Source organism: Hemicordylus capensis, chromosome 2, assembly GCF_027244095.1.
Source record: "Hemicordylus capensis ecotype Gifberg chromosome 2, rHemCap1.1.pri, whole genome shotgun sequence".
NCBI lineage: Eukaryota > Metazoa > Chordata > Lepidosauria > Squamata > Cordylidae > Hemicordylus > Hemicordylus capensis.
Window position 1 is genome coordinate 120869285 of NC_069658.1, and position 14487 is coordinate 120883771.

The 14487-nt window shown below is 45.6% G+C and overlaps 1 protein-coding gene across 6 annotated transcripts in view; it reads left to right on the top strand.

Annotated features, from left to right (window-relative positions):
- Positions 1-14487, top strand: part of ADAMTSL1 (ADAMTS like 1) — a 786832-nt gene that overhangs the window by 376400 nt on the left and 395945 nt on the right. The window contains exon 1 of one of the 6 annotated variants that reach the window (XM_053294217.1): positions 12163-12387. The exons of the other annotated variants lie outside the window; for them this stretch is intronic. Within the exon in view, the coding sequence (XP_053150192.1) occupies positions 12331-12387 (57 nt within the window). The 5' untranslated portion in view covers positions 12163-12330. Of the gene's footprint in view, positions 1-12162; positions 12388-14487 lie in introns of those variants that run through there. 6 annotated transcript variants of the gene reach the window in all.

Below are 14487 nucleotides of genomic sequence, written 5' to 3' on the forward strand. Positions count from 1 at the left end.
CCACATTTCTTCCCCCGCCCCCAAACAAGCTACTGTATAAATACATAAATCCCAGAGAATACACATCTGGAGTACACATTACAAGCTGGACATGTGTACTTCTATGGAATGCCTGAATCCCTATTGTTCTTCCACATCTCTACATACTTCACTATTAAAGGTTTTTTCAAAACCCACAAATGTAGAAGTATTTAAGAGTAAGACTCAAACTTGAAAGCAGTAATCCTTTTATACAGGTGTTTAAAAAGACATTTGTCCAGTGAGTTTGTAGTTTTATAAAAGCACTGAACTAATCTATCCAGTTCAGTTAATACAGCCCCCAGCAAGCAAAATTAGGCAAGAATGCACAAAGATGTCCTCTATGGACATCCTGACACCCTCCCGTGTCTCTTTATTGTGTGTGATAAGGGTCCTATTTATCTTAGGGACGTGCATGCTGTTCGATCGCGAATTGGTTTGACGGTTCGATCGTGAACTGGACCAGAGGTGATTTGGTCTGCAATCGAACTGAACCAAGTTCAGGTGGACCAGTTTGGGACTGAGGGGCTATGCAAATGTAAAGGGGAAATATAAAGGGGAATCCAGGAAGGATTCCCATTTACAAACAAAGGGGTGGGGGAATCTTTGAAAGGTGTTCTAAAGGGCAGTCGCGGGTGGCAAGAGATTATGGCTCCTACTGGCCCAGCGGCAGTCACCGGCACCACCACTCACCTCTCTGGCACAGCCCAAGCACACGACACTACCTCTGCAACAACCTGTCTGCCCACGCGACAGCAGTGTGGTTCCAGCCTCCATTAGCGTGGCCTCCGCAGATGCACTGAGGCCATTTGCGTGGTCTCGCAAATGATGACTGCAGCTGACTGGTCTCCCAAACACACATGAGGGACGGCTGGAAGCACACAACCCATAACTGACTTGGGCATCCTGTACTGCAGGGGGTTGGACTAGAAGGCCGGCAAAGTCTTTTCCAACACTAAAGTTATCTGATTCTATCCAGGCCGGCAGCAGTATGTGCAGCTTGCTGAGCTCCACCCTCAGCCTGCGCTTGTGTGCCAGGATTCAGCACTACCACTTTACTTCATCATAGTCCTCCTAACTTCGGCAGGCAGGCACAGTGCAGCATAGGTGGATTGTGGTCTGGAGTGAGCAAATCTGCACCTGCATGCTGCTGGGGATAAGCGTGAAGACAGTGCCACGTCCTGTTTCTTCACCAGCGAATTGCCTCACAAGCCTCAGTCATAGCAGCTCTTCTGCAAGTTAATGACACTGGACAGAATGACTTTACTTTTTAATATCTTAATCAGGTGTCTTCAAGATCCTGTCACTCAACAGGATCACCCAACAGGAAAAAGAAGATGCTGTTTCAAAGATGTTTACACATTATTACACAATGCATGAATATGCTATTGTTATATGTTAAACATAGGTGTTATATGGATGTGTTGGAGTCATGTCTGGAACTGGGGGGCATGTTGCATTCATTCCACAATATACTCAAAGTATTCCCCTCATGTGGGAAGCTTGGATATACCCTCAGTTCTTGTTGGCGTTGATATTAAAGTGATAGCTGGCAACAATAACACATTTAGGTGCTTTTTAAATAATCTCCTTTATCAGTCCTCAGTGAAGCATGGATGATCATTATGGATCATTCATAGGCCTCAGGTATCATTCCCACTGATGGTCAATGTGGATAATTCCCAAGCTTTTCTTCAGCATTTTTGCTATAACATTTTCCAAACATTACTTTATAATAATGAGGGCAGGGACAGCCCTACCATGGGGCAGGGTGAGCCAGGCACAAGAAGGGGTACAGGAGGGAGCAACCACTGCCCCCACATCACCACAGGCGTTACTCCACAGGCAACCTGCTGCCACTGTCCTTTCTCAACCCAATGAGTTTTATAGGCTCAAGGTAGGAGCCTAAACAGAGTCGTGCTGTTCTTTTTCTTCTCTTCACTCTGCTGAGGTGGGCCTCTTATTGCCCTTCTTTGCCATCCCAACGTGAGCTAGGAACACCCTGCTGCCACTGACTGGCTTTGCTTGTGTACTGCCACGACCGCCTCATTAACATGGCCTGAGAATACAGAGCACCTGCCTGTAAGTGGGGGAGGAGCGTTGTACCGTCCTTTGCCTCAAGCAGCAAAATGTCTTGAACCACCCCTGAATGAGGACTTTATCAGAGATTGCCCTGGACAACTGGAGTCAGACTTGGAGGAGTCCAATCCGGAGGTAGTCAAGGAACCAGATTGTGAGGGGGGCCTCAGCAGTGAGTCTGAATAGGGTCAGAAGGAGGATAGGACCAATGAACCAGAGGTTCCAGACATGCCCACTGAAGCCCCAGCTAGTGCGGCGACCACTGAACCAGGGAGCGGGGATCCGTCTGAAGCCCATTTTGAGGACTTGGCGCCTCCTGACTTTGGGGACACCACAGAACAGAGCATCCCAGAACCCTCCAAGTTGGAGACCCCCATGCCCAGACCACTATGGGTATGGGGGAATCCCCTTCAGACTCTCTGTGGACTCTGATCAGGAGGAGCCTTCCCATCTGATTGAACAGCACCAGAGGAAGGCCTGTGAAGCTCCTGGCGAATGCAGGCGAAGCGCCTGCTTGATTGCTAGAAAGGAACTTGGGCTGAGGGCTACTCATGAGCAAGGGAAAGGGTCTCCTTGTGAAAAGGAGTTCTACTTGGACACCAGCAGGCAGGCAACCCCAGGTGCAACCAAAGACTCTCCAAGCCTCAGCTTTATAAGCTGCTCAGTCTAGACTGCTCATTGCTGGTGCAGCAGCTCTTGCTAGCTTTGTCTTGAGTCCACAGCACAGACTTTCAAGGCCTCAGCTCATGCATCTGTTACCTCCTGCAGTTTTGTACCTGTCTTCACCCACAGCCAGGCTTCAGATGCTGCTGCTACCCAGTATCTGACTTCATCAGTAGTCCAGCTTGAACCTCCATTCTGCCCTGGTAGCCTCAACATTGTGACCTTGCTGGCACACACACACACACACAAACACACACACACCGGAAACCATGAATGAGCACTCCTGCCTGTGTGCAGGCTTTGCCAATGTGCCAGGACAGGCTTACAGAATGACTTTTGAAATAAAAATATATATTTACCCACAATTATTGCTTTTCAGACATAAAAGAGTGTGAAATCTTTCCCATCCTGACCAAAAAGAAAAAATGCTGCTTACTCTAGCCTTATTTGTTGGGCTTGAAAACAACTATTACAGACCTGATTGCTTGTGATTAGAGGTGTGTGTGTGTGTGTGTGTGAGAGAGAGAGAGAGAGAGAGAGAGAGAGAGAGAGAGAGCATTAGCTCAGACTTATTTTGATATGTCTAAGAATCCCCCCCTTTTGTTCATTCAGAGAAAGAAAAATGGCTATGAATTAGTTTTTTTAAAATAGCAAGGATATATATATATATATATATATATATATATAATATATATATGAAAACTGTTTTACATGTGGGGAGTGGCGGGGAAGGAAGCATTTCTGCTGAGCTAAGGCTTTCTTAATGTTTATTTCTCTAGTACCTATATGTGGGGCCTCTACTGACCTGGCAGGATCTTGTTCAGATTCTGAGAGAGATTTCCTCACATCAGGAAGCAGCTGCATCTTAATTCCCAACTCCCTGAAGTTTAAGTTTAATTATTTCTTGTTTAAAAAGCACCCCATTAACAAAGATGCTGGGTCAAACTGTCATAGGGCACTGAAAGAGCTAATAAATGTAGAACGGATTACTGTGCTGTCCAAGAGTAGCTATTCAAAAGACAGAATGCCTATTTCATTCTGGAATGAACCAATTTGTATCTACTACTGTAGGCACATTTCCAGTAGTACCTAATGTAACTTGCCAGCCCATTTGCCTTTAAATGTTGTGTATATTTTTTCAGAGTCTGACATCTGATGCAGAGCCCTAAGAATCACATATGAAAAGCAAATATCCCAGAGCATACAATTATGGAGATATATTTAAAATCATTTACGTATTGTCTGGAGAAGGAGATTTGCAGGGACTGAATCATGTAGAGCCAGAGGCGTAACTATAGGGGGGGCAGGGGGGGCACGTGCCCCGGGCGCCATCTTTTCTGGTCACATGGGGGGCGCCGCCATGACAAATTTTTTTTTTAATTTTTTTAAAAAAATTTGTTAATACAAATGTTTCCTGCTCAGTGCAGCAGTGCTGCAGCAGTCAAGGGAGTGCGTCGGCGCCCCCTCCCCCACGAGCAGTCCCTTCCGCGCCGCCTGCGCCCCCCCCCATTGCTTTGCTGGCGCCTGGCGGCCAGTCAGTGGCCTGGCTTGGCGGCGGCGGCGGGCGCTTGTGAGGAAAAACCTAAGTATAATGTAGTATGTTGGGGGGGCGCAGGGGGGCGCCATTTCAATGCTTGCCCCGGGCGCCGTTTTCCCTAGTTACGCCTCTGTGTAGAGCCATAATATATCATTCCCAGGCAGTTCTGTAGTGTTGAGGGAGAGGGCCTCTATGCCCTCGCTCCTTCCTTGAGGTCTGTGATCACTTTCCCCTTATTATATACCACTACTTGTTGAAAAATGGCAAAGATTTGATGCTTTTAAAAGAAACTGGACACTATTTTTCAAATTTTGTAACAATCATTCTAAGTATTGTGGTAGTATACGAACCTTGTTTCGAAATAACATGATTTCCACAATTTTTGCTAATGATAAAGAAATGGATTAGGGGAAGGTAGAGATTCTTTTCACTATTTCAGTTTAGTACATAAAATCAGCTCATTAAATGATTATATGCATATTATGGTATACTAAGACACTATAAATGGTTATCTGTATTCTCCCTCTGGCATATTGTAAAGAGTTGATCAAAAATATGTGAGTAATCTGTAGTCATTTGCATTTTATCCATGGTGTTCTGTACATACTTTAAGCTCTATTGTATAGCATATACTGCCTACCCTGTCCATTTAGTTGGCACAGGACTGTCTATTTTAAGAAGTGGCATCTCGCTTTGCCAGTGTGTATTGAACTTGGACATTCTTTAACATGTTGGTATCAGAGATGAGATGTAGTGGATACAAAATAACATCCAATTTTGATAATGTGCTTTTCTAGGAACTATAATACAGATAATTTCCCTTCAAGAAAAATTATGAGGGTCTCCCTCCCACCCTGCCGCCCAATAATTATGTAGTGTTTGCTGCCTTACAAGTGCCCTGCTAATTTAATGTTTTCCTGTTATCTTTCCTTCCTTTCCTCTTGTATAAGTATTGGAGGTTATGGTTCAGATGAAATGAGTTGGGCTAAGAACCTGCTCATTTATGGGAATCTGACCACCTCCCTTAACGCATGGTTTCAGATAGATCCTGGGGCATGCAAGAGCGCAGCAGTTTCTAGTGGGTCTGGGGACAGAACCCAGCAGTTTCTTCTAAGTCCAGGGGCTCCACAGTTCTCTGGTTCCATATGAAGATAAAACTCTCTACTGTGGTACACATAAGCAACTGTGGAAATGAAGGAACCCTGCAAAGGAGGAACAAAGCAAAGAAGCAGAACAAAAAATTATAGTGTAAGACAGAAACCTTTGCCATTAGAAATCAATCACTCCTTACCTTTATTATAGTCACTGACCAGTACAGAAAAGGAAATACATACAGAAGTCAACGGATTTTTTAAAAAATTGATATATAGCAGCAAAAAGACTAATTTAAATCAATTTAGACAGTTCATAATGAGCGCCTGGCAAATTTTACTGGCTATTAAACAAAACTTAGCCACATTGTAAGATATTATATCATTCTGATCAGCTAGAAGGTAAGTAAGACAAGAGATCAGTATGATCTGGATGGCAACTTATAAAAGAAGTTATATATTTCTGTTGCAGGTCTCGATAAAATTGACAATAGAGGAGCACATGAACCGTGGTTTCAATGGCTCCCGACTTACAATGGTAAAGACATTCTTTATAAGATATTTTTCGATAACTCCTTTCCAGAACTGCAGTTTGTAAAGCACTGAAGCAGACTTTGTCATTAGATATCAGTATTATGATCAATTAACACAGTACATTTTGGAAGCACACAAAGGCCAGGGATCCACACTGACTGATAGAAGCAGCAGAAAACTATATTCATTTTCCTGGCCTGATCAAGATGTACTAAATGTTGTGCTCAGAGAAGCTTGGTACTAAATCCAATCATCTTTAGCAGACTAATGTTGTAGTTCAAGTTAGAATGTGCTTCAAGGAGAAATAAATAATTTATGAACACTGAATTGTGGCTCAAAATTCCCCTCTCAGCTTCCTGGAAGTGTTCTTCTTGTCCCACAATCCATCCTGGCATAAATGATCGGTTAGCAAACCAGGCCACTCTATTTTCATGTTTATTTCTGCAATCTTGACAACAGAAATCCCCATACCATTTTATATATATATATTCACATGAGGATAAGCTATCTTTCTGGGAAGCTAGTCCACCCTAACCAAATTTCTCATTGATGAAACCTTCATATGCTTCCAAGGAAGTCCAGACTCCCCCAGAACACAGATGCTACAGAGTGTGTGGCTAGCCTAATAGTGCAATACTAAGACAGACACATTTACCTGGAAGCAAATTATTTTGAAATCATTGGAACTTTACTTTTATGTACATGTAGTCATGGCTACCATACTAAGCTCTATTTTTTTTAATACTATATAAAATGAGTAGACTTCTATAGGACTCTTGCATATGTGTTTCACCCTGTTCTCATTGTGTTCTCATTCACCCCTGCTACATGTTGGCAGTTATCATCAATGCAACTACCTCATATCTCTCTCTTACCCTCACTCACACTCAAACTAAAAGAAAAACCCTTGATATATGAAATATTTCAAGTTATGAAATATTGATAACTTTTCATTGTTGCTGGAGACTGGACTATGACTACTTAACTAATGAATAACAATTGAAGAGTAACTGTTTATGCAAATAGCAAAGCAATTTAAATAAAATATTGAGAAAAAGAGAAGGTTTGGCCTACAGAAAAAGACAGGTGGCTTCTGAATGAAAACTGTAAGCTATTATCTTCTGAGAGATAAGCTCCAAAATTTGGTTCATTATTCCCACCATTTATAAAGCACAGTGATACTAACAATTTTCTCCAATCTGGGCTGGTGGTGTTTAACTCAAGCATTGTTAAATTTATACAGCTTGGAGTGATGCTTCAGAGTTCTGATGCCCTTTCTTGCTTTGGTTTTCGTTTTGCATAAATTTTCTGCAGGCCTGTGGCACTGCTAACCAGAACTCCCATTTACAAACACATACGGCCTGCTCTAACTGAACTCAGAAAAGCCAAAGGAACAGAGACAACAGCAAGTCCAGATCCATGATGGGAAATCAGCTGTGTTCCCCAGTGGTGACACATATCCCTCCAGAATATCACTAACCTCTTGAGACCCTGAGAGGCTTCTATGACTTCAATCTTAAATAATTAGCTGATTAGGAAGGGGGAGAAACTATCACTTGGCAACAAATGGGCTCTTTACTTATCTATGTTCTTCTGCTGAGCTGTTAGGACTCAAGCCCATAATGCAGATCCAGCTGGCAGTCTACGGGATATGAAGGCAGCCTTTGTACTTGCTTTTTATTATCTCATCTTGAGGCTATAGCCTTGACCAGGTGTTCTTCTACTGGTGCACAATGTTCTCAAGAGTGTGCTTGTAAATTCTGACGTGCGAAAGAGCATCCTAACAGAACTTCCCAACTAACTGCACTAGTGCAGAAGAGAAGGAAGCCTTCTCTTTTCCAGGAAGCCCTCTGTGCCACCCAAAAATATATCCCTGATGGCTGTGCAGCCCTTGGAGATCTATTTCCAGCTGGCAGAGGGGGCATAAAAATAGCTGCTTCCTCACTGCACCGGAGCAGCAGTTTGGAAGTTTTGTTAGGCTGCTCTCTCGCTTTACTGTACATCAACCACTGTGTTCTCTAAGCTCTTAAACCACAATTGCAGCATTGTGGTGAGCCAAGGGTATTCTGTTGTCTTTTCTTACAGGGAGTCAGGTACTAAAGAAGGTAGCTGAGGAACAAGGTATATGTCTGATTTGCAATATATTTGTATATGTGTCAGGTAGTGGAAATCAATCCAGTAGTAATCATCCTATGTCTGGAAAATGTTATATCTGAACCAGCTCAAAGTCTAAGCCGGGGAGTGTTGCACAGAGTTGTGTTCCACTGCAGAGCTCTTGCATTTGACAGCTGTGATATTTATTAAATATAAATCATTTTTAAAAAAGTTTGCTGACAAATTATGTGTCTGAGGGCTGCAGGCAACACCATTTGGCAGCTGCTAATATATTTCTGCTGACATTTTTCTGCATACAAAATTCCCGTTGACTTCAATGGGAATTCCATGCTCAGGACAATGATAGGTCTGTAAATTGTGTACATGTAGACTCCAGTTTAATTAGCTGCAGATGATGAGTTACCTGCCTGCTGGGAGTTTTGCAAAAGGGAATTGTAGCCACAGTTTTTGAATTGTTTACAAGGACAGGCCTATTTTACTGAAAGGAGCTTGTGAACTTGGATATTATTTGGGCCAGTTCGTACTGGTGGTTGCCACAGTGTGTGGGATGGGGATGTAGGAACACTGATGTTCATTTGTCTGTAACCTGCATGTGTGGTGGTTGTCAATGTGAATTATTGTTTTGACTTTGTTGAAGTGCTGCCTAAAACCAGTGAACCTCAGAAGATCATGCCGATATTACATTTCTGCTTCCAAGTGTCACTGCTGTTTCATGCTGTCACTAGGAATAGTTTCAGGGTCCCAAACAAAAAATGCTCACTCTAACTGGATAGCACCAGGCCTTAATTTACACCAGGGCTCAGTCCCAACTTTTAAATGTCTGGCTCAACCCGGGAACAGATTAGAGTACCCTTAAGCAGATGTTGGGTGCATTTTCCTTGCCTCTGAGCAACTTAAGAATCCATCCACATCAAGGATTAGAAGAAGGGCTTCCACACGTGTCATCACCAGTGTTTCTTTTTTCCTTGAAATTAACTGGATACTGTTATCTCTTAAATAGATCAGCTTCATCCTTCCTCATGCCTGGCTAGCATCCACGTGGGAGAGGAGAGCTGGTCTTGTGGTAGCAAGCATGACTTGTCCCCTTAGCTAAGCAGGGTATGCCTGGGTTGCATATGAATGGGAGACTTGATGTGTGAGCACTGTCTTTATGTGTTGACTTGATGCACTTGACTTGATGTATGAGCACTTGATGTGTGAGCACCATCCCCCTTACGGGATGGACCTGCTCTGGGAAGAGCAGAAGGTTCCCAGTTCCCTCCCTGGCATCTCCAAGATAGGGCTGAGAGAGATTCCTGCCTGCAACCTTGGAGAAACCACTGCCAGTCTGTGAAGACAATACTGAGCTAGATGGACCAATGGTCTGACTCAGTATATGACAGTTTCCTATGGTAGCTGGCAGAGATAGAGGTGCAGACAGAGGGGAAGCTTGAGAAGTAACTCCTCGCTTTGATTTTTTGAGAGTAGAGGAAAGACACATTAAGGGGTAAGAAAAATATGTTTGGGGAAAGCTCAGTAAAATAAGAGGGGTCTTAAATATTTAGTGGGGGAATCTGTACCCCTGAGCAAAAAGAACCGATTCTGGCATCAACAATCATAGTATTTATCCTGTGACTGGGTTTATATTTGCCTTTCAGGACTGTCCAGTGTGTGAAATTCTTTCCCTTCTCCCATTTTCTGACATATTACATTACAGTGTTTTGTGGCACCTTAAAGATCCAATGACAATGCTGGATTAAACAGCACTCTCAGACTGTGAACTTGATCCTTAAGAGAGTGTAACCCCATCTAGAATGGATTGAACACCATCTTCCCAGTCTGACAACCCATCCACCAACAGTACCTCTGGCTTGTCAGAACTCAGCTTCAGTTTATTGGCCCTTACCTGAATCTCTGATTCAGCACTTCCACAGCTTCATAAGAGAAACAGAGCTGAGCTTCATCCATGTACTGAAGACACCTCACTCCAAATCTCCAGATCACCTCACTCAGGAGTTTAATATAGATGTCAGACTGTGCAAGGGTCAGAATAGACTTTCTACTATGTATTCAAGTTTGCTGTTGAAAATGTGTGTGCTGAGGCAAGCAAATGTTAGACCCACACAGGGCTTGAAGGAAAGGACCCTAGTTAAGTCAGTTCAAAACAAGGCATTCACACAACAGCCCAGAAATTGAATTATCCTGGCCTGGGGTGGGCAGGGGAAGACCTGCAGAACAGTAGACCAATCCTGTGTGTAACACTTTTTCAGATCTTCTGCACTTGCTCCATTTCAGCATTATGTTGATAGGGAAGGCCACTCTCTGGGCTGCTGAAGAACTAGTCTGCTAACATCCTATGGGCCTGAACTTCTGGCAGAAAACTGAAATGATGTAAACAAATGTCCTTGTGGCAGTATTGCATGCCTTCTACAAAGCCTCTGAAAACCAGGCCATAAGGGATACTAAGTTGAATAGCCCAGAACTTTAAGATGCTCTTAATGTATATATGCAGACAGAGGTGCACCTAGATAATTTTGGAGCCTGGACCTAAAGGCTTTTGGAGGCCCCCACTCACTCCCACACACAGTATTTTAAACACATTTTAAAAATCATAGCACTGGGTTGAGCCACCACACCACTCGGGGCAGACTAAAAAGGATTTGGGGCCCCCAAGGGTGGTATGGAGGCCCTGGACTTCAGCCCAGAGCTCCAGGGGTAAGAGCACCTCTGTATGCAGACATAATGAATACATCACATTGGCATGCTTAGCAAGACCCTCAGGGGCCAGGGGATGAAATCTAGGCAGGGGGTCCCCAGATCATGTGAGCCATGATCATGTGAGCCCAGAGCCACGGCCCCTGCATCTGATGTCAGATGCAGGGGGCGGGGCAACCAACTTCTCCCTGTCGCTATGCCCACCTCCTCCTTGGCCGCCCCTGCTGCCGCGCCACCCCACCTCCACTTCTTATCTTGGCCTCCGGAGGGTGGGGGGTGGTGAACCAGGTGGGGCAGACCACCCCCTGTGGTGGCAATGGCAGCAGGTGCTGTTGCTGGCAGGCCGCTCTGCACGCCTGCCTTGCTCAGCTCACGCCCCCACCACACACACACACACACACCGGAGGCCCATAGATAAGAAACAGCAGCGGGGCAGGGGCAGTGGTAGGGCAGGGCAGGGCAGGGGTGGCGGCAGGGCAGCCTGCTTGGGGGCCCCCTGACCCTCTGGGCCCAGGGACATTTGTCCCTGCTTGTCCAATATAAAATAACATATACACTAAACATTTCCTTTGCAATAAATAACTACACCTCATAAAAGAAGCTACAAAAGTGCATCATTTCAGCCTCCTGCCATTTAGAAACTGTTACCTGTAGTCTTGTTCTAGTCCTATCCTGCCATCCCAGCAAGATAAAGAGAACATTCTCCTTAATTCTTAAGAGCTCCAGTCTCAGTTTTTCTGGATGAACCTGGATACCACACCATGCAGCCACCATCCAGCCAGGTACCGGGGTGGGAGTGGGGTGGGGATCCTTTTAAAGCCAATCCCAAATGTATAGGCTTCTGACAAGTTTTGGTGGGTTTTTTGTTGTTGTTGTTGTTTTTTGGTTTTTTTTTCATTGGCTTGTGATAAGTCTGCAGAATGTGTGCCTGTAAAGAACACGGGAGCTTATTTAAAGGAGGATTTATTTCTCTCTCTGGAAGATTGCTCTCTCTCTCTTACGAGTCGTGCCCCGTTTATGGCATATGTTATATATTGACATGGATTAAGTTTCGCTCCTGAGTGGAACAATGTGCAGGCGGGAAGGCAGCACGACTACCTTCTTTGCTAGCTCTAATTCAAACGGCTCCTGCTCAGGGTAGGAGGCCGGGGGGGGGGGGGGAGACGATACCGGAGCAGCCTTGGCTTGCGAGCAGAACACTCCTTTCTCCGATTTACTACTCCCTCCTCCTCCCTCGCCCTCTTCCTCTTTCTTTCCCCCCATCCCCTCTTTCCTCCTTCTTCCTTCCTCCAGTTATCCGTCGCCAGGACCCCCTTGCCTTTTGTTATTCGGCATGTCTGATTAGCCGGAGCCTGATTGGCTGGCTGCCTGCTCGGCGAGAGATTCCATGCAGATCAGCCCCTCCACTCGCCCAGACCTCGGTCGGGAAATGCGAGCGGGGCTGATGGAAGCGGATAGGCAGGCAGGGGGCTGAGGCTTTCGCGCTCTCGCTGCTGCCGCCGCCGCCGCGTCTCTAAAGGTGACAGCGGCAGGAGAAGCGCTGTTGAGCAGCAGCTTCTCGCGTGCCTCTCGGAGTGGGACCCCGGCAAGGCTCCAGGCATGGACTGCTGCCGTCGGGCAACTGCTGGCGCTCTGCTCCTGGCTTCCCTGCTTCTGGTAAATGCTTTTTCTTCTCCTCTGTTGAGAGCGCCGCTGCGGAGGGGAGCCGCTCCTGTCGAGTGACGGGCGGACTCGCTAGGTAGGGAGGCTGGGACGGCGGCTCTCGCGAAGTCCCCACCTGGCGCCGCCGCAGCGGGGCTCCTCGGAGGGCCGTGGCGCCTTGCAGGTAGCGTCCAGTCGTGAATTGGTAACTGAGCCCGGGGCTTCCCCCGTCGTTGGCATGGATAGGCGCGTCGTGAAGGGGGACCGACCTTCTGCTGGACAGAAGCCGCCTCCCTGAGAAGAAGCTCCTTGGCAAAACGAGGTGCCTGGGATTCTTGTACAGAGGAGAGATGGTGTGTGTGTGGGGGGGGGGGTTCTCTTCCGCACGCACACACACACCCCCGCCGCCGCCTCCCCGCTTAAAAACTCTTTGGCCCCCACTCTGCCCCAGAAGAGGAGGAAGCAGGTCCCGCGTGTGCTTGAAGTTGTGCTGCTGAGGAGGCTTGGATGATGAGCTCTGGGCATTCCTGTGCGGATTTCAAATTCTCTCTCTAAGCGCTTGTGTGTTGCGTGTGTCAGGATTCCGCTTTTTGATCTTAAGCATGTGCTACTTTAGACAGAGAGTAACTTGGTCTTCCGTGGTTCATGCTAGAGGCTTCCCTTCACTGTCCTGATGCGGATCAAGTGGAAACCCTTAGCTGATATTTCTCAGGGATTACTGCTGCGGTGGCTGGGTAGGCAGGCAGGCAGGTTGCTGTCTCTTCCCCGCTCCCCATCCCAAATCTCCACCTCGTGCACATGCTGCTTATCTCTTATGAAGATTCGCATCGCTGGTTCATACATATCGCTCTTTTGTCGCACATATGGGTTAGAAGGGGAATTGCCTGTGGTAAGGATGTAACAAATAAAGGATAGACATTTCTGATCGTTGTATTAGCGGCTCATTCTTTCTGTGTGACAGGGAGATGACAACACTTCTCTGCTGCTTATTCTAGATGAAATTGGGTTGCAATTTACCATATTAATGATGACCAACTGTTTATACCAGCAGCCATCACTATGGGACAAATTTGGTTTTTGCACAAGTATTGTGCATAGGTGAGCATGTACCACGCATTGCTGTGTGTATCTAGTGCTTTGCAATCTGTGCACTGAGTACATCACTTCAATGTGCATATCAGCATTCAGATGTAAGATAAGCTGTAAGCCATTACAACTGATATACTTGAGACAGGAATGGGCTCAACCGGCTCATCCAGAGTTTACCAGGCTCAGCTCTAGAATCTATTTTCAGTGCTGGGCTCAGAAAATAATGGAGTGCCTTTCTCTTGACATTGTATAATCCTTTCCAGTGTCATTTCCCTCTGGGATTATGGCGTTATTTGCATGCTCCTCGGGGCATGGAGCTGTCTTTCACTGTTGTTCTATCAAACTTGACCCTTATAGTCGAGGCATGCAGCTTCCAAGCCCCCTTTCTTCTATATTCTGTCTGGATTCATCCCAGCAGCAGGCAAGAGAGCATTGGACCTGGAAAGTGCTTGTTGTAGACTTGCTCAGTTGTTGCTCTGGAGTGTCTTGCCAAATCATGCCATTTTAAGCCCGTTCTGAAGAGCAAAAGGGAGTGATTGCTAAACTCCTCCCTTCATGTGTGTTACCTCTCCACAGTCTTGTTACCAGCCTAGTTTGCTGAGGGGGGCAGTCAATGAGAAAGCTGCGGGTGAGTTTAGCACCTTTCAGTTGCATGTCCCCTTTTACTCTTAAAATTGGCCCCCAGCTCCCAGTTGATACATTTTTTCACCGTCAGGACTGAGGCAAGAGTAAACAAAAAACAAAACAAACAAACACACACACCAGCATGATTTGGCTCCATGTTCATACCATATGCTGACTTTCTCTCCACTACTTGTGAATTAGGCACTCACTTCTTAATTCACTAAATAAACAGCCCATTCTCTTGCCAACCATTATGTATTGTAGTTTAATACTATGCCCATTTTTGTATGGGGTTGATTTTTAAAAACTTGTTTTCTGGCTGAAGATAAGTAATACACTACAAGGTGAAATGTGTAAGGTTCTCGTCACAACTTCCAAATTAAAATATGCATTTTCTCTGTA